The 27,789-nt window shown below is 44.4% G+C and overlaps 2 protein-coding genes across 2 annotated transcripts in view; one reads left to right on the top strand and one right to left on the bottom strand.

Annotated features, from left to right (window-relative positions):
* MED6 (mediator complex subunit 6) overlaps positions 1-8,256 on the bottom strand; it is a 56,060-nt gene extending 47,804 nt beyond the window's left edge. The window contains exon 1 of the mRNA XM_032245741.1: positions 8,234-8,256. The gene's annotated coding sequence lies outside the window, so the exon portion shown is untranslated. The remainder of the gene's footprint in view (positions 1-8,233) is intronic.
* Positions 7,969-27,789, top strand: part of TTC9 (tetratricopeptide repeat domain 9) — a 32,809-nt gene continuing 12,988 nt past the window's right edge. The window contains exon 1 of the mRNA XM_032245738.1: positions 7,969-9,126. Coding sequence (XP_032101629.1) covers positions 8,721-9,126 — 406 coding nt within the window. The 5' untranslated portion in view covers positions 7,969-8,720. The remainder of the gene's footprint in view (positions 9,127-27,789) is intronic.

Raw genomic sequence — 27,789 nt, 5'->3', positions numbered from 1 at the left:
TGTATTACACTGAAAGCTAGAGAGACAGATTAACTCTGGAGTGGTACATAAAAAACAAGTTAACAGTGAATGCCATTGGGAAGGATTTTGGAAGCCTGGAGCCTGGGGAGAAGGAAAAACATAGTATTTTTAATATACATTCAATTATATAGAGTACTGTTTGAATTTTTTCCCATGTACCTGTACTATCCTTAAAAAAAAAAAAAAAAAAGAAAACGAATTTAAAAGACCACGCACGATGGCTCACACCTGTAATCCCAGAGCTTTGGGAGGCCGAAGCAGGCAGGTCACTTTGAGGCCAGCCTGGCCAACATGACAAAACCCCATCTCTACTAAAAATAGAAAAATTAGCCAGGCATACTGGCACATGCCTGTAATCACAACTACTCGGGATGCTGAGGTGGAGGACCACTTGAACCCACGAGGCAAAGTTTGCAGTGATGGCGCCCCTGCACTGCAGCCTGGGGTAATAGGGTGAAATCCCATCTCAAAAACAAACAAAACAAAACAAAAAACCCTTCCTTGACACCAAGAGTCTTTAGAGTTGGTGTCTTGTACTCTTCCGTTTTTTCCATTTATTCCACAATGATTATAGAATGCCCGCTAACATATATACTAGGTGCTTGGCTGCAAAAAGAATAAGACACAACCTCTGCTTTCAAATAGCTACAGTCTAGTTGTGGAGATAAAAAAGGAAGTAAATAACCATTATGCAGTGTAATGAGTGTGGCTTATCTTATTTTCTTTATTAAAAATGTGAAGATAGACACACACACCCAATTTCACTTAAACTCTTTTTCCACTGCAATTATCATGTTCTAACAACCCATGTCATTTGCTTGTTTGTAATGTTTAAGTCTCCCCTCATTCTACGAAGGTGACAATTTTTGCCTTTTTTATTCATTGATCCTCAACACCTAAAACAGTGAAATAGTTTAATAAAAGTTTAGAAGTTTGTTGAATGGATGTTGAATAAATAAGTGCAATGCAGTATAAAAGCATGAAAAAGGAGCTACGAGATCATAGCAGAAGGAACACAAACCTTATATATAAAAGTCAGTGGGACTTCATAGTGGAAGTGACATTTGTGCCAGGTCTTTAGGCAAATCTGGGTGACTGACTGGAAGACCTAATATTCTAAGAGCAAGCAAATGAGAAATACAGAAACATGAAACACATAGGATATGGTAAGTACAAAGGTACAGAGACACAAGAATAGCACATCTGGAAAACTGAACATATAGCAAGAAATATTGGTTGTTGATAACTGTGTAAGCTTGGTGATGGGTTCTTAAAGATTCATTCTGCTACTTTTTTTTTATATGTTTAAATTTGTCCATAATACAAAGTTAAGAATAAATTAATAAACTATGTTTGTTTTGAGACAGAGTCTCGCTCTGTCACCCAGGCTAGAGTGCAGTAGCAACTCGGCTCACCGTGACCTCCGCCCTCTTGGTTCAAACAATTCTCTTGCCTCAGCCTCCAGCGTAGCTGAGATTACAGGCACCCACCACGGTGCTCGGCTAATTGTTGTATTTTTAGTAGAGATGGGGTTTCACCATGTTGGCCAGGCTGGTCTCCAACTCCTGACCTCGTGATCTGCCCACCTTGGCCTCCCAAAGTGCTGGGATTACAGGCATGAACCACCGTGCCCAGCCATAAACTATATTTTAGTGAGTATAAAAGAATAGAGAAAAGAATTTCTGTCTTCCAAAGTCTATATATAAATCTTGGAGAAAACTCTGATTGTCTCTATTTGGTCCTTGTGCTCCTCCCTTAAAGCAATCACTATGGTGTAGGAAGATAGAATAATATGATGGGCTCAAGACTGGAATAGGTACTAGCAAGTGGGGGGTAACGGGACAATGCAGAGTGCTAGAGGACACCATGATGGAATAGGGGAAAGAAGAGTGTCCTAAGGAAGGCTGGTAGCTGATCCAAATAAATGATATCACGGCCCCAAAGAGGGTTTCAATTGATATTGGAGATGAGGCAGTCAGCAAATGGATTGGGTGGTAGGAGACAGTACAGATAGGTAGAGAGGCCGTATTTTTCTAAATAATTTCAGGCCGAACCAAGCTCTGGAATCATAGAAAAATTTATTGTTGGGCTGGGGTTGCGGGCAGAAGGTAGAATGAATGAAAATATGAATATCACATTAGCTACATCTGGACATGAAAAACTCAAAAATCTCCTGCTTTCTCTCAGAGGGATATTTGAAGATTTGAATATGGATAACATCTGATAATGAAAATGCTATAATTTTGTCAGGTAAATTGTAAAATTTGATGCAATTAGAAAAACATCCCCAAAATAGCTTTGATTTGGCTGTCATGTGACCAAACCCTGAAGAGCTTAGCTTAGTACAAAAGATATTCAAATACATGTCTCACATATGCTCAAGAAATTGAGCTGAAGGAAGAGACAAAGCAGCACATGCCATCTGTTTCGAAAGTATGCAAGCTCCAGAGCGAGTGTGGAGAGAAAGGCAGCTCCAGTCTTCCAAGACCAGTGGGTAGCAGAAGAGTCAAGGACTCCAAGAGTCAGAAACAAGATCCGACCTGGGGCAGACATAATGCCTAAAGCCTGTAAAGGAATGTTGTGCCTTCTAACGTTTACCATGCAAAGGCCTTTCCTTCAAAACCATTCCACACACTTCTCTAGGAAATCTTCCAGCATTATCTCAGCAGTAATGAGCTATTCCGCTAGTGGTGTGAGCATCCACAGAATTCACTGGTGTGTGTTCAAGGCTAGCTTGTTCGGAAACAAGAGATAGGTTTTGATGACATTGGGCCAAAGTACCATGAGTACTAGAAACTTGCTGTGTGGCCCAGTCATCTTTCTCCTTCGTGAGGTTCATGAAGAATCCATATACGCTCGTGCGACTGACAGATGAGAAATTAAAACAACACTTTATAGTTACCTGAATAAATGCCCAATTCCTTAATGTAAAACTCTCCTTTAAAAACAAAGTTAGAGGCCAGGTGCGCCTGTAATCCCAGCACTTTGGGAGGCCAAGGTGGGCATATCAATTGAGGTCAGAAGATCGAGACCAGCCTGGCCAACATAGTGAAACCCTGTCTCTACTAAAAGTACAAAAATTAGCTGTGCATTGTGGCATGCATCTGTAATCCCAGCTATTCAGGAGGCTGAGGCATAAGAATTGCTTGAACCAGAGAGGCAGAGGTTGTAGTGAGCCAAGATCATGCCACTGCACTCCAACCTGGGCAACAGAGCAAGACTCAGACTCCAACAAACAAACAAACAAACAAACAAAAACAAACAAAACAAAGTTAGTGCCTATACTAAAGGCTTACAAGGGCCTTCCTCTCCCCATGACATATCAAAACCTTACTCACTTTTCATCCTGCCACATTAGACAAGATGCAAACAAAAAATGTACACTTAGCTATGCATTTGAGGAAGAGAAAACATGGCCAGATCCCAAGGGAAGGCCCTGATTCAGCTTACCTATTCCTGCTGCATTAAGAGAAAGCTGAATGGAGGTTCATATCTCTGTTTATGTTAAACACAGATCAACTCATTCCCTAGAATCTGGCCAATCTGTAAATTACTCTTTTCCAGGAAAAGGCGAATATTAGGAAAGAAGGGAAGATATTGAACCTCCCTTCCCTCTAAACACTTGCTCCTCAAAATGTGGGCCATGGACCAGCAATATCAGCAGCACCTGACAGCTTGTTAGAAACATAAGCTTGGGCCCCAGCCTAAATTAACAGTCAGAAAACTGCACTTTAATGAGCTCTCCAAGCAATTCATATATACATTAAAGTTTGAGAAGCACTGATATTGTTTTTTATATTTTTTGTATTTTTTAATTTCAATAGCTTTTGGGGCACAAGTGATTTTTTGTTACATGAATTATATAGTGATGAATTCTGAGATTTTTAGTGCACCCATCACCCAAGTAGTGTACATTGTACCTAATGTATAGATTTTTTTTATCCCTAGGTCCTCCCCACTCTCCCCATTCTGAGTCTCTAAAGTCCATTATACTACTCTGTATGCCTTTGTGTACTCAAAGCTTAGCTCCCACTTATATATGAGAACATTTGGTTTTCCACTCTTATGTCACTCAGAGTAATGGCCTCCAGCTCCATCCAAGTTGCTGCAAAAGACATTGTTTCGTTTCTTTTAATGGCCTAGCAGTATTCCATGGTGTATATTATATCACATTTTATTTATCTACTCATTAGTCAACGGGCACATAGGTTGCTTCCCTATCTTTGCAATTGTGAACTGTGCTGCTATAATCATGTGGAAAAGCAGTGAGTTTCTGATCTTAAGTTCATCTTCAATTTTCTGTCATTTGGGTCTTTTCTCACTTTCTAAAATAGTGCTCTGCATATGGCCAATGGTTAATGAAAGAATGTTTAAGAAATTCTTGTTGGCATTTATTTAATTCCATTCGAAGGGAGAAAACCATGTCTGGGAAGCCAAAACACGTTTACCAGTGAGTGGTTTAAACAGAGACAGAAGCATACTGACAACAAGCAAACAGAATACTTCTAGACATACACACACAACTCTGTGGAGCGGGACAGATGGGCATAGTAATTCTCCTCTCACTCTATACAACCCCTCCTAATATTCCCTCCCTTCCTCATTCATGCTCGCCTTTATCGGAGCTACTACTAAGCTCTTGTATTGCGTTCTGCTTCATACACAGGGTAGTATTGCATAGCTTACATGTTTCTCATAGCCTTGTCCTCAAATCCAAAATCTAAGAGTGAGGTACTGCACCATTAAGCCAGCACACAGTGGGAAAATAAAAAGCAATTTGGCGTGTCAGTATTTCTTACCTTTAAATGGTTGCCACCACTGTGACCCAATTCATGTCTTATTTCTGACAGGAGCCAAATCCCAGGCCTGGATCTTTATCCAATGTTTGCCTCCTGTAGCCTGTCTTATCTAAGTTATTTTAAGGACTGGCAACAACAAAATTTCAGAGTGCCCAGCCTTCAATTTTTTCTCTTTGCTCTACCTGATGCAATACCTTAAAGTAAAAAGGTCCTGCAGTTGGCTAATATTTATGGATTAACTGAAGTTCTGTCACAACATTCTTATGGAATCCAATAATGACAGGATTAATGAGCAATAATTAAAGTTGCCATCTATCAAGCACTTATGATGTGCTTCACAACAACCCTATGAAGTAAGTAGTATTCCCATTTCATGAATGAGGAAATTTGAAGTTTTCATAAGTTGAATAACTTGCCCAGGAAACAGTAAAGACAGAATTCCAGCTAACACTTGTCTGAGTCTAGAATCTCTTAACCACTGAACTTATATGATGTCTCACTTATAAGATACCACTGCAAGCACACTGTGTGAGCAGAGAATCACCTACCCTCTCTGGGGATAATGTCAGGATCAAATGAGATGAAAGATGTCAAAGCATTAGGAAAGTAAAGAAAGATAAAATATAATATGTAATTTAGCATGCTAAAATTATGTCCAACTAAAAGCCCTCAGTTCTCTATAAATGACAAGTGTATATGTGAAAAATGTTCACCTTTATAGAGCTATCTCAGTTAATTCTATATGCATTTTTAATTTATCAAATTAGAAAAACATTTTTTAAGAGCTCACCCTGGATGTTGGCAAGGAGGCAGTGAAACTAGCACGTTGCTGATCGGAGCGCAACTCAGTACAACGTTTCTGAAAAGCAAGTTGACAATGTGTTTCAAGACTTTATTAAAACTTGAAATACTTTTTAAAGAAAGAATAGGACAAAAATTTAAGTATAAAGACAGTTAAGAGCATAGATTCTGGAGCCAGATTTCTTGGGTTTAAGTCCCAGCTCCACTACTCATTAGCAGTATAATCTCAGGCAAGTCTCTGTGACTTGGTATCTAAAATGAGGATAACAATAATACTGATTTCACTAAGTTATTATGAGATTTCAATGGATTATTATATGTAAAGTGCTTAACCCAATGCCTGGCACAATGTAAATACATATGTAGGTGGTATCTATTATTTTTATGTCAGTATTGTTTATAATAGCAAAATCTGTCTGACTCTAGAAGAATGCTTAAATACACTATAATAGACCTTACAATGGAATTTTTTTTTTTTTTGAGATGGAGTCTCCCCCTGTGGTCCAGGTTAGACTGCAATGGCGTGATCTCAGCTTACTGCAACCTGTCTCCCAGGCTCAAGTGAATCTCCTGCTTAGCCTCCCAAGTAGCCAAGATTACAGGCACCTACTACCTTGCCTGGCTAATTTTTGTATTTTTAGTAGAGATGGGGTTTCACCATGTTGGCCAGGCTGGTCTTGAACTCCTGGTCTCAGGTGTTCCACCCACATCTGCCTCCCAAAGTGCTGAGATTACAGGCATGAGCCACTGCACCCGGCTTCTTACAATGGAATAATGTACAGCTATCAAAAATGAGGCTTTAAAAGAATAATTAATTACATATAATGTAAAGTAAAAAGCATGGGAAGCAAGCCCGGGGAACAGCACAAGACAGTGTCTGTACAAAATATAATTAACCAGGGACGATGGTGTGCACCTATAGTCACAACCGCTCAGGAGACTAAGGTGAGAGATGAGAGGATCCCTTTAGCCCAGGAGTTCGAGGCTGCAGTAAGCAATTATCATGCCACTGCACTCCAGCCTGGGCGACAGAGAAATACCCTAACTCAAAAAAAAAAAAAGCAGTAAACAAATTGTGTATATTGTTCCATACCACTTATGTTTGCTAAAAGAGCACTTGTACAAATATAGATGCCTAGAAAACAACTGGTAGGAATTCCATCAAAATATTAACAAAGACTACAACTGGGTGTGGATTGGGGGATTCTTTATACCTTACTGTATTTTCCAAAATCTCTAGAGCAGTGTTTCTCACACTTTAATCGGTAAACAAATCACCTGGTATGCTCGTTAAAATGCAGCTTCTGGATCAGTGGGTGTGGGATTTTGCAGATTCTGCATTTCTGACAGATTCTCCTGTGATGCTGATGATAGTGGCCCGAGGTCTACACTTTGAGTGGCAAGGTTTTAAAGGAGCATGTCTGAACCAATATACTGGTTAACTGGGACCCACCCCCAGAGTTTCTGATTTGGTAGGTCTGGAGTAGGATCATGGGATTTGCATTTCTAACTGTTTCCCAGGTGATGCTGACACTGCAGGTCTGGGAACAGCACTCTGACAACCTGTGGTCTAGAATATTTTTTCCTTAACATCTTAGAGGGGAGGGCACTAAAAAAATGTCAGGCTTCTCCATTGCCCACAAAATCAAATCCAAACTCTTCGTGCAAAAGTCTCCATAATCCAACCCCATCATTTCCCACTACTTCTCATTAGGACATAATATCAAACCTCTATGCCCTAAACACACCTGAGATTTCAAACATCAGGACATCTGCTGGATTTCCTCACTCTGGCTATCCCACTTTCTTCTATTTCCTCAGGCCAAATCCTACCCAACCTTCAAGGTCCTCAAATGCTATCTCCTCCATAAAGCCTCCTGATCTACCACTACTCAAAAAGCGACCTCTCCCTCCCCTCCTCAGGGCTGCACAGGACTTTTTGTTCCTCCGCAGTGACAGGCACCATCTGTACCTGGTCCAGCGACTGCACTGGTGGGAGGCGTCTCTTCGCCTGTAGACTGGGAGTTTCTTGAGGGCAGGGGAATGGCTTGCCTCTCTTTGCCTCTTAGCCTTAGCAAATTCCCAGTAAACAGCTGACACTCAGAATTGACCGAAAGAATGGGACCTCCTGAGGAAGGGCACAGAACTGTCCTGTAAATGGAAACTAGACCGGACGCACGCCAAGCCGATGACCCACAGTAACAGGTGCTCCATCTCTGATGTCTGTGATTCATTCTGCACAGCTGCGCACACACAGCGTACGCACACCCAGGCTCCCAGAATACAGCGCCCCACACGCTGTACAGCACGCCGCGTTCTGGACGCCCCGGCCGCCACACACACCGAGACACACCTCAGCGACAACCTGGATCCACAAAAAGGAGGCCCTGCCCCCTTAAAAATATTAACATCTTACTGCAAAGAACTAGAAGCCCCGGCTTGCGCCTGCGCCCCTTATTCCCCGCCGCACCTTTCCTTGTAGTTTTTAAGAAATCTATTTCTGCACGCATTTCGTCGCCGCCGCCCCCATCCGTACACACACACACACACACACACACACACACACACACTCACTCACTCACTCACTCACTCCCTTTCCCCCTACACCTACCCCCTCCCTTTCGGACTCCGCGCGCCTCGGAGAGCGGGATTGAAAGGGAAAGAGCGGGGCCGTCTTTGTCATTAATCCTCCCCTCCTTCGGGCGAGCCAAGCTTCTTCCGGGTCAGCGACCATCCCCGCCACCCCACTCAGGGCCGCGGTCCCCCAGCAGCGCTAGCCCCGGGCCCACGAGCACACGCCCCGCCGCCGGCAGGTTGCGGAGCGAGGAGGGCGGGAGCGGGCGGAGCGGCGCGGGGAGGTGGGGGGAGGGGCCGGCGTCCCAGGCGGCGGCGGCGGCGGCGGCGGCGGGAGCAGCCTCTGGCAGCAGCGGGGAGAATGGGAGTGCGGGGCGCCAGACCGCCGCGGGGTGTCACGGCCGCCACCAAGCCTGCGAGGCGCGGGGCCGGTGCCCGCGGCTTTTAAACCCGGGAAGGCGCGGCGGCGGCGGCGGCGGCGGCGGGCAGATCGCGGCGCGCGCCAGGCGCCCGGGCGGCGGCCGAATGGAGAGGAAGGGTTCGGCGGCCGGGGCCAAGGGGAACCCGAGCCCGCCCGCGGCCGGAGAGGGGCAGCGGCCACCGCCGCCGCTGAGCGTCCCGGGAGGCGGCGGTGGAGCCCCGGCGCGGGGCCAGGTCGGGGCGGCGGCCGAGCCGGCCGAGCTCATCCGGCGAGCGCACGAGTTCAAAAGCCAAGGGGCGCAGTGCTACAAAGACAAGAAATTCCGTGAAGCCATCGGCAAATACCACCGGGCGTTGCTGGAGCTGAAGGGGCTGCTGTCGCCCCCCGGGGAACGGGAGCGCGACTCGCGCACGGCCTCCCCTGCCGGGGGCCCCAAGCCCGGCCGCCTCTCGGAGGAGCAGAGCAAAACGGTGGAAGCCATCGAGATCGACTGTTACAACAGCCTGGCAGGTGAGCCGCCTCGCGTCCCCCGCCCTCCGCCCCCCGCCCCTTGGTCCCCCGTCCCTCCGCGGACCACTGCGGCGCGCCAGCGGTGCAGATTCCCCTGCTGTGACTGTGCTGCTCTGGGGAGGAGAGCCCGGGAGGGAGGCGCTTTGGAAAAAGTGTGACTTTCAGGATTATACCTTCCAAAGGCCATAGTCATCTCTCGTCCCTTCGCTTGCATACATCGTAAATCTCACCTATAAATGACTGGATAGATAGAAGGGGACCCAGCTGGCCTGGCGATGGCTGCTACTGCTACTGCTCACCAGTGGACCTGGGTCCAAAATGCGGAAGTAGCGCCCGGGGTGGGCCCCCGCACCCACCACTAGCCCAGCTTTTTCCTGCGGGATGGTCCCAAGGGAAGCCACGCACCTGTCCACTCTCAGGTAGCACTGGCACCAAGGACTGGTCCTCGCCTTTTCCCCAACTAACCACCTCCCTGTAGGTAAGGTCTTCACCAAGTTTTTTGGCCCCAGTAGCAAAGGGGAGTTAGACACCGTGCCTTCAGCATCTTGAGCAAAATGGATTCCAGAATGCCACTTTCTTCTCTCTGAGCTATGCTGGGGCTCCCGGTTGCCAGGTGAAGACCACAGTCTCAAACGAAACCAGCTTCATGGCTGGGCTTGAACTAGGCTGCGTTCTCACTCTCCTCCCTGCCCCTTTCCCGCTATGTGTAGCATCAGCCCCCACGCCAGCTGGCTGCTAGGGGTGAAGGAAAAGGGGGCCCTTCTCTTGGGCAAAGAAGGTGTACATTCCAGCAGTAAGGAATTCCAGTACATGCCTTATCCAACTTTGAGGATAAGGGCCAAAATCAGGCATTTTTAAAATTTTTAATTTAGGCGCAGGAAAATTTAAAGTCTCTAAAAAAGGAAGAGTCTGGCTCTTGCCAAGGCCTTCCTGTGAGAAGGTGGGAGAGGTTGGCAAAGGCAATTTGAAAAGCATTCTCTCCTCTTCTCTTGCCCCATTTGGTGAGATTTTGGCGTGGCCAACCTTCTCCGATCAAACAAAGGGCAGTTCCTCCTAGTTCCTAATGTGTGAGGTTGTGGAAACTGTCTATGGACAGTTAGAGCAGGGTAGGGGTGGAAGTGTGACTGGGTGTGGCAAGGGATGGTGAATGTGTCTGAGGCCCAGGCAGTGGGGAGTGAAAATAAATACTGGCAATTCTGCTCTATTCTTAAATGCAGATCTCTCTGTTCCCTCCGAAGTTCCTAGTATTAGCCTACCTCTGTCTTCTCATAATGCCATGCCCAGTTTCATCTTTGATCAGGAAAAACCCAGGTTACAGAGGCACTTTGTAAAAAGTAGTTTACAAACTTAAAGGATTAATAGAGTAGTGGCAGCAGTTGGAGGAATGGTGGTGCTAATAGCAATACTAGCAGTAATAGCGGCAGATAAAATTGTTGTACAGCAAAAATGGACCCTTTCAATCCATTATAAGATACAGCTTGAGTCCTTTAGTTCCCATAAGTCTTTGGCATGCTGGCTGCTGCCCCATGAATAAAGGGCAGAGCAGCCAGGAGTGGAGGAAGAGGCACTGTGGATTGCTAATGCAGTGATTTTGGAGTGGTAATGGAGTCTTATATTTAGTCAGTATTATCCATGGACATTCTAGGGCTGCCAGCCAGTGGCTAGCACTGCCTGCCCTCCACCCTAGACATGGTTACATTTCCATGGTGAAATCAAAGATGTGTCTTTGATTAGTCAGGGCCAGCCCAGTTAGGGTGGGGCCGAAATCTAGACAGCTCTGCCACTCCCATCCTCACCTCACACACTGGAAAACTTCAAGTGAGAGAATGGAAAGTAGCAATAGCAGATGTTCCCCTCTGCTGCCTTCTCCAGTGCCCACCACACTTATATTAATAATTAATTGTGTACGCTGTTAGGCATCCTCCATACATTGTCTCTTTAAATCTTTATAATCTATATAAAAGAAATATGATCATCAGTTTTGCAGAGAAAAAGCTCAAGGCTCCGGAGCCATTCTTCTTCAAAGGCAATGTTCCTGTCATCATACTTTGATGCACAAAGTCAGCATCCATTGGGCCTCTGTCTCCCTTGAGCCCAGTTTCAGGTGGGCTTCAAAGCCTTGTACTTTGGAAATTCCTTTGGGAGTTCTCAGGCCTGGTAACCAGGAGAAAAAAATAGAGTAGAGCACTTTGATTCAAGGTTCTAATGGGGCTATTTGCAAATGTCAAGCTTCACCCAAGAAAAAAAAACAGATTACAAGCAAAGCAGTTTTGTCAAAGCTAAAATCTGTATCCTGTCTAGAAAATTCAGCTAGGAGGATTGTTCCACTTAAAAGTCACTTTGAGAAGAAGTAAAAGCCTTGTGTTTGTTTCCTTCAGGGCTAGGTATAAAATCAGTGATGACTATTTCAGAAGTCCCAGCTAATAGGAAAGTATCCTTTCTTGTTAGATTACAAAATAATCAATGCATATGATATGTATTTTCTTTTGTGAAATACTAAAACACTTAAAGAAGAAAATACACAGTTACCTTTAATCCAGTTAGAAACCCATTGTGGTGTATTTCCTTCCTGTATTTTTTTCTGTGAATAAATGTAAAGAGTTTATGAAGCTGAGGTCTTCCTGTGTCTACAATCAGGTATCCTGCTTTAATCCCATTTACTTATATCAGAAGCATTTTTATATTTCATAAAAATAGTTTCATGAAGATTATTTTAAATGGCAACAGAAAAATTTTACATGTGTATTTATAGTCCTCATTGTCTAGAAAGGAAGGAAAGATGATCACTGGTGGTGTTAGAGCCAGAACAGTGCAGCATGGCCCATGAGATATCTTTTCCCCTGTGTGCCTGCTGAAAGGAAGGAGACCAGCAACTGGAGATTTATTTTGGAAGAATGGCAGCTGACCCTTCCACCAGGGCTGCAGCACCAGCTGCGTAGCCCATCAAGCTCCAGGTCTGGGGCAGTCTGAATATATTTAATCAAGGATCTGTCTGTCCTCCTTCTCCACAAAGCTGTGCATAGAGAGAGACGACTGGGGTTTAGGAGGAACTTGGACTACTAACCCAGAAGTCCAGGGAGTATTAAGCTGTGTTGCTAAGGGCATCGCTGCTCTAAACAAGAGGTGGCTAAGAGCCTTCTGGAATAAATCTAGGCTCAGTGAATGCTTGTATTCCACATGGAAGCCTCCAAAAGAATAGCAAGGGGGCAGTTAGAATGTGCTAAGAGATGTCCATCTAAAAATCTATTTGGATGACTTGAAGGGACATATGAAGGGTGTGCAGGCAATTTGCAAAGTGCTCCAGGTTGTGGTCTCTTCTGGCTGGGATTTCCTTTTGGTTGGAAGGGATCTGGCCAGTTGTACAGGGCCCCTGGATGTGATTTTTGCATATCTTATTTTCCAAGAAATTCAAAGAAAGAGGTAGGGAGCATTCTGTTTCTTCATAATTTCCAATGATTCTGATACAATGATTAGAAAAGATACCCTGACCTTCCTGGGGAGACATAGGAATCTGATTTTTACAGAGGCTACAAAGAAGCATGTATTGGTCTGTTGGTGGACTCTTCTTGACATTGAACAAGACACAGGACTGCCCTGGGGCCTTGGAATGTTCTATGCTGAACCCTTTGAAGGGCAGAGACTTTTGCCCTGTATCTGTTCCTGTGGGGCTGTGGGGGCCCTAGCTGAAGTGTGATCAAAGGGATAAAACACACAATGACTTTGTTGGTATCTTCAAATGATGTTCCAGGCTCAAATGCCAGCAGCAGAGATGGAAATCAACAAACCAAGGCATTGGACCTGAAGACTAGGAGCTTGTGCCTCTGTCCCTGGGATACGTTGTGACCTTGGATAAACCACTGCCATTTTAGTTTACCTCCATTTTCCCATCTACTTACAGCTATGTTTAGGAGATTTTTGTTTGTCTTACCAAAAGTGTAGCTAATATCCACTGATCCCAGTTGAAGCCTCAGGATAGGGATGTGGCAATGCCTAGAGGGAAGTCACATTGGGAAAAGGCCTGGGATGCTGCTGCTTTGAAACAAGCTTTTCGGTGCTTGTGGACATGTCTTAAAGCCATGGGATCAGAGCCAGCCACATAGTTTGCTGGGCCCAGCGCGAAATGAAACGTAGGACTCTTTGTTCAAAAGGCAGGGAGGAAGTGTCGTTAAAGATCCTAAAAGATAAAGCTTTCTTCTTTTTTTCATTCTCTCTCTCAGCATGTTTTGTATTTGCTATTTAATGTCATTACAAATAAAATTTTTAAATGTAGTTGTTAGCATAGATTTTACTATTCTTTTTTTTTTTTTTTTCTTGAGCTGGCATCTCGCTCTGTCACCCAGGCTGAAGTGCAATGGCACAATCTTCAGTTCACTGCAACCTCTGATTCCCGGGTTCAAGCAATTCTCCTGCCTCAGCCTCTCGAGTAGCTGGGATTACAGGCACGTGCCACCACACCCGGCTAATTTTTGTATTTTTAGTAGAGACAGAGTTTTACCATACTGGCCAGGCTGGTCTTTGGCCAGGCTGGTCCCAAACTCCTGACTTCATGGTCCGCCCACCACAGCCTCCCAAAGTGCTGAGATTACAGGCGTAAGCCACCATGCCTGGCCTGATTTTACTGTTCTTTATATTGTGTGATGCCAGTTTTAAATGAACTTATAAAAGCACTTTACTTATATGAGGGATTATAAAAATTATACAATTTATGCTTCTGTAGCTCGTACATGCATATGTATTTATTCTTACTAGAACAGTGGAAATGCTGCACCAAACAAACTGAACTATTTTTATTTCACTTTTTTATATGTGTACTTTATATGCATACTTCATATACACACTTTCTACCAGGCTTTCAGATGAGCTAGGAAAGGAAAAGGGGCTGTATATTACCCGACCCTTTCCTTCTGTGTCATACTTTTGAGCATAAATGGTTGGTTGGCTAATAGGAGGAAGCAACATAGGTAGGAAAGGATATGATAGGGTTCCTAGATTATCTGTGTTTCTGAGAACGTTTTTTTTTTTTCCTACATTTGAAGCCATTTCTAATTTGAATGGAAAGCATGGCCCTTTGGGACTGTCAGCTTATTCACTTAGTTATGGGCATAATTAAGTCTTGATCAACTCTCACACATAATGAGGCTCCTCGAATTCTTTGCTCATGGAGCATTGTGAATGCTATATGCAAATGGAGCAGCAAAGAGTGATCTTGTGCCCATCTCCTCTGTCCCTGCTCATGCTGTGTTGTCCCATCAGACTTCACTTAAAAAACGCAAGTTTAAAGATACAGTGATTAAGAATTTCAAGAAGGTGGCTGGGCACAGTGACTCATATCTGTAATCCCAACACTTTGGGAGACCGAGGCGGGTGGATCACTTGAGGTCAGCCAGCCTAGCCAACAGGGTGAAACCCTGTCTCTACTAAAAATACAAAAAGTAGCCAGGTGTGGTGGTGGCACCTGTAATCCCAGCTACTTTGGAGGCTGAGGCAGGAGAATCGCTTAAACCTGGGAGCGGAGGTTTCAGTGAGCCGAGATTGCCCCACTACACTCCAACCTGGGCGACAGAGTAAGACTCTGTCTCAAAATAAAATAAAAAATAATTTCAAGAAGGCAATAGCAGAGTATTAAATGAAATACAGGACCCTTCTGAGTGTGGGGCTCTATGCAACGGCACAAGTTGCCTATCCTTAAAGCCAGCCCTCAATGGAACACCAGAAAATGGCTGGCTGGATACATCTGAGGTGAACAAAATTGGATACAGACTCTGAGGCAGAGACTAAGAACAAAGGGTATTCAACAGAAGTTGGTATAAAGATGGATGAATTACAAATGAAAAACTCAGTGGTGAAAATGAGGTCAGGGACTAGAGACAAGCAGTAACCTTATAGTCAGAGGATGAATTGCTAGGGTAAGGACTGGTCCAAGGAAGGGAAAAGAATATAGGCCTCATGCTAAGATGCTCAGCCAAGATCTTGCCATCCAGATGGGAGAGCTTGACTGGCTAAGCTGTTGTTGACCTGAGGCTGTTCCTTAGGTAGCACCTTGACCAATAAATCTTAAGGGTCATGTAAATGGGACTTGTAATACCGTTTTCCAAGGAAGAAAGTGAGAATTGAAACTTGCAGAATGCTTTCAAGGAAGGTACTGGGAAGAACATTCCAAATTTAGACTTTGGGCTGAGTTCCTAAAGTGGATTTGGAAGCTCTGTAGTCCACCTCCAAGGGAAATCAGTCAGGTGGCTTTTAGCCAGGAATTCTTTAGGCCATCTTGAAATCAGAGTCCCTAAAGCCAAAATACATGGGAGTGCCCCCTCCAAGGCAGGGAGACTCAGCTGCAGACCAGACAGGAAGGCCAAGATGTGGAGCAGCCAAAAGCTGTGTTGTAGGTGACCTCCAGATTCACTATAAGGAAGTCCTCTCCTTACAGCTGTTGTCTTTCACCACCAGACTGTGCCTACGCCAAACAGCTAGGGTGATAACTGAATGTTTCCATCAACCAACTAGAGATTTCCTGAGCCCCTTTGGGATGGCAGATGTCCATATTTGGAACAAAATTTTCCATTTCATCCAGATGATTAGTGTGGCCCAGCCCCAGGCATGGAGCAGCAACTCTAAGATCTGGCTCGGACAATGGTTCCAGACATAAAAAGCCAAAGATAATGCTATAGAGATTAAAGGACTTTAGCCTTCCTTGTGGCATTTATATGACCTTGGAATTATTCATTAGCACTGTAAAGCTCATTATCTTACATACACATACAATGCTATATCCCCATCAAAAGTATGAAGTGGTACTAGCAAGCTCAAGATTTCTGTAAAATCAGAATTTTTATTTCTGATTTGGATATGACCCCAAATCCTACATAGGTACACGGATTCCCTTGCCAATACTACCAGCTTGTCATCCCACAGGAGCTAGGCATTTCCAATGATAGGGATATTCACCACCACCTGAAGCAAACTTTTTGACAACCATCACCACCAAAACAACTATAATAATAATGGTATTGGTAGTGACAGAAAGGATTACCATGTTAAGCCCAGTACATCATAGATGTCCCACAATTGTGTTTAAAATGAATGAAAGCGTTTGTCCTAGCATCTGTCTCACATTAAGGATCCAATAAATTCAATCATTCCATTAATGCTTATTGAGCACTTACTATACAACACTAGACCCCAGGCATGGGGGCTGGGTATACAGCAGTTGACATGAAGGACAAGGTCCCCGCCTTACATGAACTTACATATATCTACTTTCATTTGATCTGTACAACTTTGTGAGACAGAAAAGTCAACCTTGCAACAGTTACGTCACTTGCCCATGGCCACATAGTGGTATGTGGCAAACTGGATGTCTCATCCACCGTGTCTGTAATTCCAAAGCCTGCAGTCTTAGCCATTCACCCTACCACCTCCATCTTTAGGGGTTTCTTCCTTAGATACTAAAGCTCGCCTCACTGAAATTTATTTTAATCCACCAATATTCTACTCTTTGAAGCAACATAGAATATATATAACCTCTGTAGCAAGGACAAACCTTGACATTTTGAGGGTAACTCTCTTGCCCATCTTCTAGTCTTTTCTTCTGGTGGTTAGACATCCTTTTGCTGTGACTATGCCTTGTGTGATTAGGACTCCCATTCTATGACCATCGTGGGTGGTTAAAGGGAGAGTGTCCTGTGTTCTGAAACCAGGTCATCGTTTCCCTAGGTCCTCCCATGTCACCAGGAAGATGACCTGAATTTGTATGGACAGTGGGGAGTGAGAAGCCCCATGAGTAATAATTTTTAATGAACATAGAGACTGCAGAAGCCCCACCCGTGTCTCTCCTCTTTCCTTCCTCCCTTGCTTGAGAGTGTGTGAATTCCAGTTAAGAGGTCTTGAAAAATCAAAGTAGAAATTTGAAGGCTAGTCCTGAACATTAGTAATATGTCTCTGGTGTCGAGAAAGGCATGACAGAAGGATTACCATAGGTGCTCAGCATCTAAGGTTCTTATTAGCTCCTGAGTATAGAAATCCCACGTGTTGGAGGCTCAGCCAGAGCAGCTGAAGCACCCAGAAGGAAGCTCACTCATTCATTGGATCTTTACTGGACGCCTGCTATGGCTCTTCACAGCCCAAATCTAAACACTTTCTGTTTTTTTAAAAAAAACATGGAGTAGGGGCCAGGGTTTTAGTCCAGGCTCTGCTACTAACTTGTTCTGTGACATTGAGCAAGTTGAGCCTCAGTTTCCCCATCTGTAAACACTGGGGGTTAGATCAGCTTCCCACCAAGCTTTCTTTCAGAAGCATTGAACTATGCAGGATTTCGAAGAGCTTCTAGCAACCCCCTCCCTGCCTTGATTTTTCTGTCACATTTGGGGAAGGAAACAAGAGACAAGCTCTCTTTTATTCCAGCTCACTGGTATGTGCTGACAAATAAGTATTAAAAGATCTCAACTGAGATTTCCAAGGCAACCCTTGAAAATCTGGGGGTAAACCAAAGGGACATAGAAGCCTCCTTGGATGATGCAGTCAAACACTGGATTTCTGAGAAAAATATGGGTAGGAATTGAAGCCTATATAAAACATTATCTGGGCCCTGGAATCTAAGTTGATGGCACCAAATAGTACTCATTGCTGCTGTATCTCCCTAGATTATCCCCAAATTCAACGAATCAAGCAGCCATTCAGCATCAGAAACCTGGCAATGCTGGCTATATTAGGCCAGGAAGTACTGGCAGCAGTGAAAACAAAACAAAACAAAAGCTCTTGATAAACAGACTGGCAAGAGTTTGAGAGAACTGTTGCTGGCTAAGTTATGGCATCTCGGAGAGTGGCCACCCATGGCTGTAGGCTGGCAAGCCCTGGGGATTCTGGACTGGATCTGAGCATCTGAGGATGTGATTCTAGGCCTGTCGCTTATGTCCAGTCAGAACTGCACTCCTTTCTCTAATGGATCTGTACCGCCAGGGTGTGGAGACCACAGGGCCATTGGAAACTTGAGTGGAATCTGATGCCTATACAGAGAGGGGGGTATCCCACTTGTGCCCATGAGGATGGCAAGGAAGATAGAACACAGAGGAAAAGACAGGTAGCAACATAGACCTCAGAAAACCTGAGGGGCAGTGTGGCATAATGGAAACTGGTCTTTACTTAGTGAAATCTGCATCTGAATCCTAGCTTCCCTACTTATTCCTCCATTAACCTTGGACAGGAACCAACCACTGTGGCTTCTGTTTCCATGACAGCATGGGAGTAATAGTATTGTACCACACAGGATTGTTATGGTGATTAAATTTAATGATACTTGCACACATGCCTAGCACCGTGCCTGGTTCATAAAAGATGCTTAATAGATGTTAGTTGATATTTGAATCTAACTCCTACTCTAGTATGTATGAAGACAGAGGAAAATATAGGGAAAGGGAGGGGAAAAGAATGCAGCAAAGAAGGCTATGGGGGAACATGGGAAGCAAGTGAACAAAAAGGTGAGGACAAAACAAGGGTCGGGGGAAGAGTTTCATCTCCCAAAGTGTCTGCAAGGCAGGGGAGGTGAGAAGGTGTAAGCCAACAGCCTTTGGTGTGGACATTTCCTATCACCATGCCTGGTGCATTCCTGGTCTAGGGAGGCTGAGTGAACAAGCAACTCATCAGTTACCTGAAAGACTGCAGAACTCCCACCTGACCAAGAGCCCTTGGGTCAGGGGTCTGTCCTGAGAAGCCTTCCAGCTTCTCAGGATTTGGGTCAGTCTAAGAAACACTCAGAAACTGTGGGTTCTAGGCACACATCTCCAGCCTGAGATTCTATAAGTGAATAAGGCTCAGTGAGACAGTGCCTGTTCTCTGCCACTTTTCACACTTTGCCCCAGGATTCCCCCTGACCTTGTCTTTGAAATGAAACAGCAGGGAAAGAACTTCAGGCACTCTCACAAGTCAGACCAGTTGAGAGTCTGACAGCAGAAAATAAGGATTTGCCTGCCGGGAAGAGAAGATACATGCTGCGATCATTTGAGTCCCCAGGGGAGCTTAACAAGCAAGAAAGCTTTCTGGTGGGAAGAGAAACAGAGGATGGCAGAGGCTCGTGGGAGAAGGAGACATCCGAGAGAGAGGCTATGGGGCTGGCAGCCTCAGTCCTGCCCCGCCCACCCTCTTGTGCATCAGGCAGATGCCAGCTTACTGAGCTTCCTTATTGGGGTAGGAGGAAGAAAGTCCTTGGCTTAATTAGGCATTTTGGGAATGAGAACACTAGCAGGTATGACCCTTGGGTCTGCTCACAGGCTCTCCTGCACCAAAATACCCAGGGTCCCCTCATGACCCTAAGCCTTACCAGGACACTGCCCCATGAACAGGCAGTGCTTTCTGCCTAGGAAACCCTTCTGAATCCCTTTTCACACCTCTCCTCCCAAGTTCTTCTCCCCCTTATCCCCCAGCTCTCTCTGAAGGGATAATGGTCAGAGATGACTTTTTAAAAATAGCTTCTAGCCTGGGCATGGTGGCTCCCACCTGTAATCCCAGCATTTTGGGAGGCCAAGGCGGGTAGATCACTTGAGGTCAGGAGTTTGAAACCAACCTGGCCAACATGGTGAAACCCTGTCTCTACTAAAAATACAAAAATTAGCCAGGTGTGATGGTACAAGTCTGTAGTCCCAGCTACTTGGGAGGCTGAGGCAGAAGAATCACTTGAACCCGGGAGGTAGAGGTTGCAGTGAGCCAAGATCGCATCCCTGCACTCCAGCTTGAGTGACAGAGCAAGACTTCACCTCCAAAAAAACAAAAAAAAGTTTCTAATTACACAAGTAAAGCATCATAATTGCAGAAGTTATCGATATTAAAAGAAAAACCTTAGACAAATTAAATTTAGCAAAGTTTAATTGAGCAAAGAATGACTCGTGAATCGGGCAACCTCCCAAGCCCAAATAGGCTCAGAGAGACTTCAGTGCAGCTACATGGTGGAAGACGATTTACGAAACAGAGAAAGGAAAGCCACTGTACAAAAAAATGGAAGCAAGGTACAGAAACAGCTGATTGTTAACAGCTCTGCATTTGCCTTATTTGAACTCAGTTTGAACAGTTGGTTGCCTTCGATTGGCTAAAACTCAGTTGACTGGCGTAAGAGTAGGTTGCAGACTGTTTACACACCCAGCTAGTTTTCAGTTCACCGTGGTTCACTATGTAGAAAGACATCTTTAGGCCGAACTTAGAATATGTGAGGAGGCAGCTTTACGCTAAACTTTTTAACACTGAAAATATCAGAAATTACACAGAAGAATCCCAGGCTAGGTGGTTCATGCCTACAATCCCAGCACTTGGGGAGCCTAAGGCGGCAGATCCCTTGAAGTTGGGTGTTTGAGAACAGCCTGGTCAACATGGTGAAACCCCATCTCTGCTAAAATGCAAAAATTAGCTGGGTATAGTGGCACACACCTGTAGTCCTAGCTACTTGGGAGGCTGAGGCAGGAAACTCGCCTGAACCCGGGAGGTGGAGGTTGTAGTGAGCTGAGATCGCGCCACTGCACTCCAGCCTCGCCTGGGCAACACAGTGAGACTCCATCTCAGAAAAGAAAAAGAAAAAGAAAAAAATTACAAAGAAGAAGATAAAACTGTCATTTACCACCCAAGATGACATCTCTTACCTGTTTTTGTTTATTTCCTTGCCATCTTTCTTCCCTGTGGATATATAATCATTTATATGTAAAACATCATCCAATTTCCTTGAGGTCTACCTTTCCTGATGTCTTTAGGAAAGAAGGGGTTGTTCTCATGTGGGCTGGGGCCACTGCAGGTACCTCCTGTCTTTTCTCACCTCCACTCCCACAGGATGCTGCTCACTGTTTGCGTGACAACCAAGGGACCACTCGAGTTCCTGCTGCTGCTACTTCCTTTTCACATTCCACCGCACCTCTACACCCAGATTATGATTTCACTAGACTTTACTGAAGGTTATGGGATATAGAAGGAGTTTACATCTCAAAAACTGATATTAGAAATTCTTCCTCTTAAAACTCATTTGGCCATCAGATTACCAGGAATTTCAAACGGACCACTCACCTTTTTTTTGGCAGGTTCCAGCTCCCCGCCATGCTGCTTGGACTCTGTCTCCCCTCCAGCTCCTCTTAGCTTCTTAGGTTTCCCACTCTCGGATTCCCTTCATTTCATATGCAAAGCAGCTTGGGCATCTTTTCATCTACCTGTGTGCCTACTACTGACCTCTAAGCCTCACCTTCCCCACCTGAAGCAGTTGATGGAGCCAGTCTCCTCCAAAAAGATAATTTCTTCCCTTAGAGAAACTCTGCTTTAGCTGTTACAAATTCTGCACCCATACAGAAGGAGCAGAACTTTTAAAAGAAAAAAAAATCTTCACACACACACACACACACACACACACACACACACACATTTATTTTTCACAACATGCAGGTTAATACTGCACAAACTTTAGCAACGTTCATTTTTTTCCACCAGTGTTTTCCATTGAAAATATTTTTCGGTGTCATTATTTTTCTACAGCATGATTCTAATGGCTGTGTAATGTTCCATTGCACCAATGTCCCGTTATTTATTTAACTAATCTACTGACGGATACTTAGTTATTTCCAGCATTCTGTGATTACAACACAGTGCTGCCACAGAACTGTTCTTTCTGCTATACACGTGCCTATTAATTATCTGATCCCCAAACACATCTGATGGCAGGAGGGAAGGATGGTGGGAGAGGCAGTAGGAACATGGGAGATATCACTGGGGCAGGAGAGGGGATCGGAACGGGGGAGACATTCCTTAATGTCCAAAAAGAGAACAAGATAGAGCTTTGGCTTCTAAGATGTTCCCTTATCCTGGCTTAGAGTTTCTGCCAATCGACGTGACGTGTGTACTTGGCCAGAACTGAGAAGAAAAAGATAATATTGGGCGATGAGTTTCTTCTGAGTATTTCTGGGAATATACTCATCCTCATATTCCAAATGACCAATCTGACCCCTCCAAAGTTCTGCTACCATCTTTCCACTACCACCTTCTCCCTCTTTGTCTACCACACCAAAGGCAAGAATGAGAGTAAGGGGCCATGGGTGGGATAACAGAAATGTTCTGCCGTAGCACCCAGATTGGTGCCAAAGGGCTGAGCTGACCTGAAGCTTTGGCATTACAACTCCCTTGGGCAGATTCCAATATGCCTTAAAGGACTGTCAACATAAGCTTTCAGCTTGTAGGATTTTTTATTTCATTTTATTTTATTTTTTGAAATGGAGTCTCACTCTGTCACCCAGGCTGGAGTGCAGTGGCGCGATCTTGGCTCACTGCAACCTCTGCCTCCCAGGTTCAAGCAATTCTCCTGCCTCAGCCTCTTGAGTAGCTGGGGCTACAGGCGCTCACCACCACGCCAGGCTAATTTTTTGTATTTTTAGTAGAGATGGGGTTTCACTGTGTTAGCCAGGATGGTCTCTGTCTCCTGACCTCATGTTCTGCTGGCCTCAGCCTCCCAAAGTGCTGGCATTACAGGTGTGAGCCACTGTGCCTATAGGATTTTATACTGGCCTTCCACCTTAGCTGTTTTGCCTGCCGCTTTGACAGCTATTTTTGCCAACAGAGGGTAATTAAAAAGAATATAAACTCCTTGAATGCTTTAATTTTCAAGATATATCTCATGGATGCTTTCAATTTTCCTTGTGAAGCCCTGGGCACAGGCCATGATGAGTGAATCCTTATTGACTAAGTTTACTAAGAGTGCCTACCTGAAATTGCGTAGTGATGATCAGTGGGAAGCAGCAGCTCTGGTAGTGATCCCAAAGCTGGGGCATATGTGAAGAATCAGAGGGATTCAAGGGAGCAGGTTGATTATGGTGAAAAGGAGAGATCTTCAGACAGTGTTGCTAAAACAAAGAAAAGACACACTTGACAGTGTTTGTTTGAATCTAGTGCAAGCACATACTAGATTGGAAAAGTGGAAGGCCAGAAATTAATGTGAATGGAATCAAAGGAGATTTAACCCCCTAGATAAAGCCAAACAGCTCCTGGTAGTGGGAGTAGCAGCAGCAGTAGTGGGAGACTCTCGGGGCAGCAGGCAGGAGAAACGGGTATTGTAGTGAACAAAGAAATGACCACTTGTAGTAAGCTAACTCTGAGCCAGCCTCCTCAGTCTTCAGACTTGAAAGAGATCTTCAGAGATCAGCTAGTCCAGGTTTTCACCGTTACCACCAGCTCTGTTGGATTGGAACCAATATGGGATTTGGGGTTAAGTAACACTGGCTCTTTCCCTGTAAGAGCTGAGTGGGCTCAACAAGTCACTTAACTTCCCCAAGCCTCAGCTCCTGGAAGCAGAGCTAATTATACCTATTTCCCAGAGTCTCCATGAAGGTCAAATGAGTTGTAAAACACCATATATATATGTTAGGTCTTGCTGCCATTTGAGCATAACCACTGTGATAGGTGCTGTGTGAGAATTTAAAGACGTTCTAGAGATGCTTGTCTGAAAAAGCAAGGGAGACACATTTCATAAATACTGTAATGATCCTGACTTGGGAATGTGACTATGAAAAATAATTTTATTCTTTGTAAAACTAAAGGGTTCATCTGATGATCATACCTGTAGATCTGAGTTCATTAGAGAGACTCCCAAACAGGTTCTGCAAAGCATTACCATTAGGCAAGGGTGTACTATAATTCACAGATATTTAAAAAATAATAATTTCTTCACAAGTTAGAAATAGAAATTTCCTGATCTCAGTTAAAAGCATCTACAAAAAAAAATAATAAAGCCAACATCACGGCTGATGACAAGAAATTGAATTATTTCTCTTATGATCCAGGAATTGCACTCTTGAGCCATTATCTTAGAGAAATAAAAGCTATACCTGACTGTTCCTATCAATTTTATTTATAATAACCAAAAACTGGAGACAGTGCAGATATCTTTCAACAGATGAATGGGTAAACAAACTGTAGTACATCCATACCATGGAATACTACAGCACAATGAAAAAGGATGAACTATTGGTGCATGCAACAACTTGGATGCATTGCAAGGGAATTATGCTGAGTGTAAAAAGCCCCTTCCAAACGATTTCATGCTATGTGATTCCATTTGTATAATATTTCTGAAATGACACAATTTTAGAAATAGAGAACAGGATAGCAGTTGTCGGGGGTTAAAGAGGAGGTGAGACAGGAGGGAGATGAGGATAGAGGAACTTACACATGATAAAATTGTATATAACTAAATACCACACACATACATACTGAGTACAAGTGAAGCTAGGGAAACCTGAATAAGATCTGTAGATTGTATCAGTGTTGATATCATAGCCAATATGTTGTACTATCAACTTACAAGATGTTACTGCTAAGGGAAAATGGAGAAAGGGTATAGGGAGTTTCTTTGTAGTGCTTCTTACAACTGTAGGTGAATCTATGATTATCACAATAAAAGTTTCAAGTAAAAAATACTAATCGGGGGGTTAGCTTTGTAAGCACTAGCTAAGCAAAGATAGGTGTTGTTTCAGGAAGAAACCAGAAACGTGTCATGTCAGCCCTATTAGGATAACAGTAGACTCTCAATGGAATTGGAGATGCTGGTGGTTTTAGAACTTAGAAAAAAAAAAAAAAGCAGCAGCAACAGGAGGGAAAACTTTGCACTTGGTTTTGTTTCTTTGTTTTTTATTTTTCTCTCTGAATGCAAAGGAACTAGTGGGAGAGAAGGTTCTGGAGGGTTATATAGGAAGTTTCCAGATGAGAAGTATTTACATATAAAGTGAGAACAGTTTGGCACAATTAGGGTCTCACACTTAACCCCTACAGGAGGCAGCACTTATGCCTCAAATATGTCTAAAGAAAGAACTGAGTTAGAATCATTATAGGCAGGTAAGCATCCTAGGAGGGCAGTGTGTGTAATGGTCAAAAGCACAGTCTCAGGTGCCAGATGACCCAGGTTCAAATATTGGCTCTGACACTTAACTAGCATTGTGACCTTGAGCAATTCAAATTGCGTGTGATTCAAATTCCTAGGGCTTCCATTTTCCTCTCTGAAAAATGGGCAAAATACTAGAATCTACCTCATAGATTGTTGTCAAGATTAAATGAGTTAATGCTTAGAGCAGCCCCTGTCCCATTCATGCTCAATAAAGATCACCTGCCCTTCCTCTTATTGCCCTTCTGGGAGGATGAATGGTTACTGTCCACTGGTGCAGGGCCAGATTCTCTTGAGTTCATCATGGAGCAACTCATTTTGCTGCTCCTTTTCCCCATCTCCTTGGCCAGGGTTCTTATTCTCCAGGGAAGTATTTCAAATCACTAAGAAGAGAAGTATCCAAATGTCACAAATTGACAGCATACTGGAGAACAGTTATTTGCCCACATGTGCGGATTTCCAGCTCTAGGACTTGGCCATCTGACACCTGTCTGCCCTTGTGGGTAGTCCTGGGGTTCCCCATTGCTGTCCTGGACTCTTACGGTTTAACCAACTGGATGGTTCTTAATAAACACATATCGGCCGGGCGTAGTGGCTCATGCCTGTAATCCCAGCACTTTGGGAGGCCGAGGCGGGCAAATCACAAGGTCAAGAGATTGAGACCATCCTGACCAAAATGGTGAAATCCTGTCTCTACTAAAAATACAAAAATTAGCTGGGCATGGTGGCCCACACCTGTAGTCCCAGCTACTCGGGAGGCTGAGGCAGGAGAATCGCTTGAATCTGGGAGGCAGAGGTTGCAGTGAGCTGAGATCACGCCACTGTACTCCAGCCTGGCAACAGAGCGAGACTCCATCTCAAAAAAAAAAAAAAAAAAAAGAAAGAAAGAAAGAAAGAAAAAGAAAAGAAATACATATCTCAAATGCTGGAATGTCAGTATGCTCTCAGAAGGTAAGGAGGCTCACCTGCAGGAGCTCACTGGAGACTTACTAAACATGTAGATTACAGGGATCCACCCAAGCCCTTTGGAAATTGAGTTGCTGGGCTTGGAGTCTGTGAATCTCTATGTTAAATAAGTTCTATGAATAGTTTTCTTTTTTTGAGACAAAGTCTCGCTCTGTCGCCCAGGCTGGAGTACAATGGCATAGTCTTGGCTCACTGCAACTTCTGCTTCCCGGATTCAAGTGATTCTCCTGCCTCAGCCTCTTGAGTAGCTGGTATTATAGGAGCACACCACTGCGCCCGGCTAATTTTTGTATTTTTAATAGAGATGGGGTTTCGCCATGTTGGCCAGGCTGGTCTCGAACTCCTGACCTCAGGTGATCCGCCCGCTTCAGCCTCCCAAAGTGCTGGGATTACAGGTGTTAGCCATCACACCAGGCCTAAATAGTTTTCTAAGAAATAGTCATAGCAAGGTATATTCATTTCCTAGAGCTGCTGTAATAAATTATCACACACTGGGTGGCTTAAAATAACAGAAATTCATTGTCTTGTCATTCTGGAAGCTAGAAGTCAAAAATCAAGGTGTCGGCAGGGTTGGTTCCATCTGAGGGCGTGAGGAAGAATCTTCCAGGCCTCTCTCCTAACTTCTGGTAGCCTCAGGCACTTGTTGGATTTGTAGATGGCCGTCTTCCTAGATCTTATTGCATCATCTTTCCTCTGTGTGTGTCTGTCTCTGTGTCCAAATTTCTCCTTTTTATAAGGACACTAGTCATTTGGATTCGGGCCTGTTCCAACAATTTCATTCTAACTTGATCGTCTCTGCAAAGACCCTATCTCCAAATAAAGTCACATTCTTAGGTACTGAGAGTGAGGACTGTAACATATCCTGTATAGATGGATACAGTGCAACCCAAAACAGTGAGGCAGCCTTGTAGAGTGGGTTCTTCCTTCTCACTCCTGGCCCCAGATGGGTCTGGTCTTCCTTCTATTAGGCCTTGTTTCCCTTCTGTTCAGTAGATAAAAGCAAACTATAGGAAGTCAACTATAAGAAGAAAACCGGTGATTGCATGAACTGTTCTTCCTTTCATAGTGGGTGGCATTTTGCCCTGCATGCACCAGGAAACACAAAAAAGACAGGTGCCAGAGCGTGGAGAACTTGACATGCGTCAGCCTGAGGTCTCAGTGTGGTTGCTGTGGGGAACATTACACTTAGAATTTTCCGTCTATGTGCATGAGTATGCAAGGCGGCTCCTTGAGTAGCTGATTCTCTCATGTTTGCTAACCACAGACCCCTTTGTGAAGCTAAGACGGCCTTCCAGTCCTTTTCATAAGATCACACCCCAACTGCCTAAGGCTGGCAGTGGAGGAGGAATCTGTACTTGGGAGGGGTAGTTGGAGATCTGCAGCTCCAATTATTGTCCCCCAGATTTGCCTTTCTTTTGTAAGTTGCACTGGCCACCTCTGCCATCACCCTGTTTGGCTCAAGGAAGGCTGTTTCTCTTCTAGCACTTCTTCCCATGCCTTGAGAGAGACTTAGTCTTAATTCTCCACAATTTGGCTGATTCCAGGCCACTGCATTTATTCAGCCTTTTCTGAAGACTCAAAGGCCAGAAAGCTAATAACATTTCTTTCAAAGGAGCTTCTAGACATGGTTATCTGAGAGCCCAGGCCCTTCGCCATGCGTCTCCCACCTGCATCTCTTCTGCTGCCAAGTGACTCCATTTTTGAATCCAAGTATACCCACAGAGCCCAGGCCAGGTTCCTTCGGCAATCAGTCCAGAACCTGCCTTCCCAACTCAACGGCCTCCTCTGCTCAGGATGATTGATGGTGGGGAAGTTTA

Source organism: Sapajus apella, unplaced genomic scaffold (genome assembly GCF_009761245.1).
Source record: "Sapajus apella isolate SASKATOON/1434 unplaced genomic scaffold, GSC_monkey_1.0 scaffold59, whole genome shotgun sequence".
NCBI classification, from domain to species: domain Eukaryota; kingdom Metazoa; phylum Chordata; class Mammalia; order Primates; family Cebidae; genus Sapajus; species Sapajus apella.
This window is presented reverse-complemented; position numbering and strand designations above follow the sequence as displayed.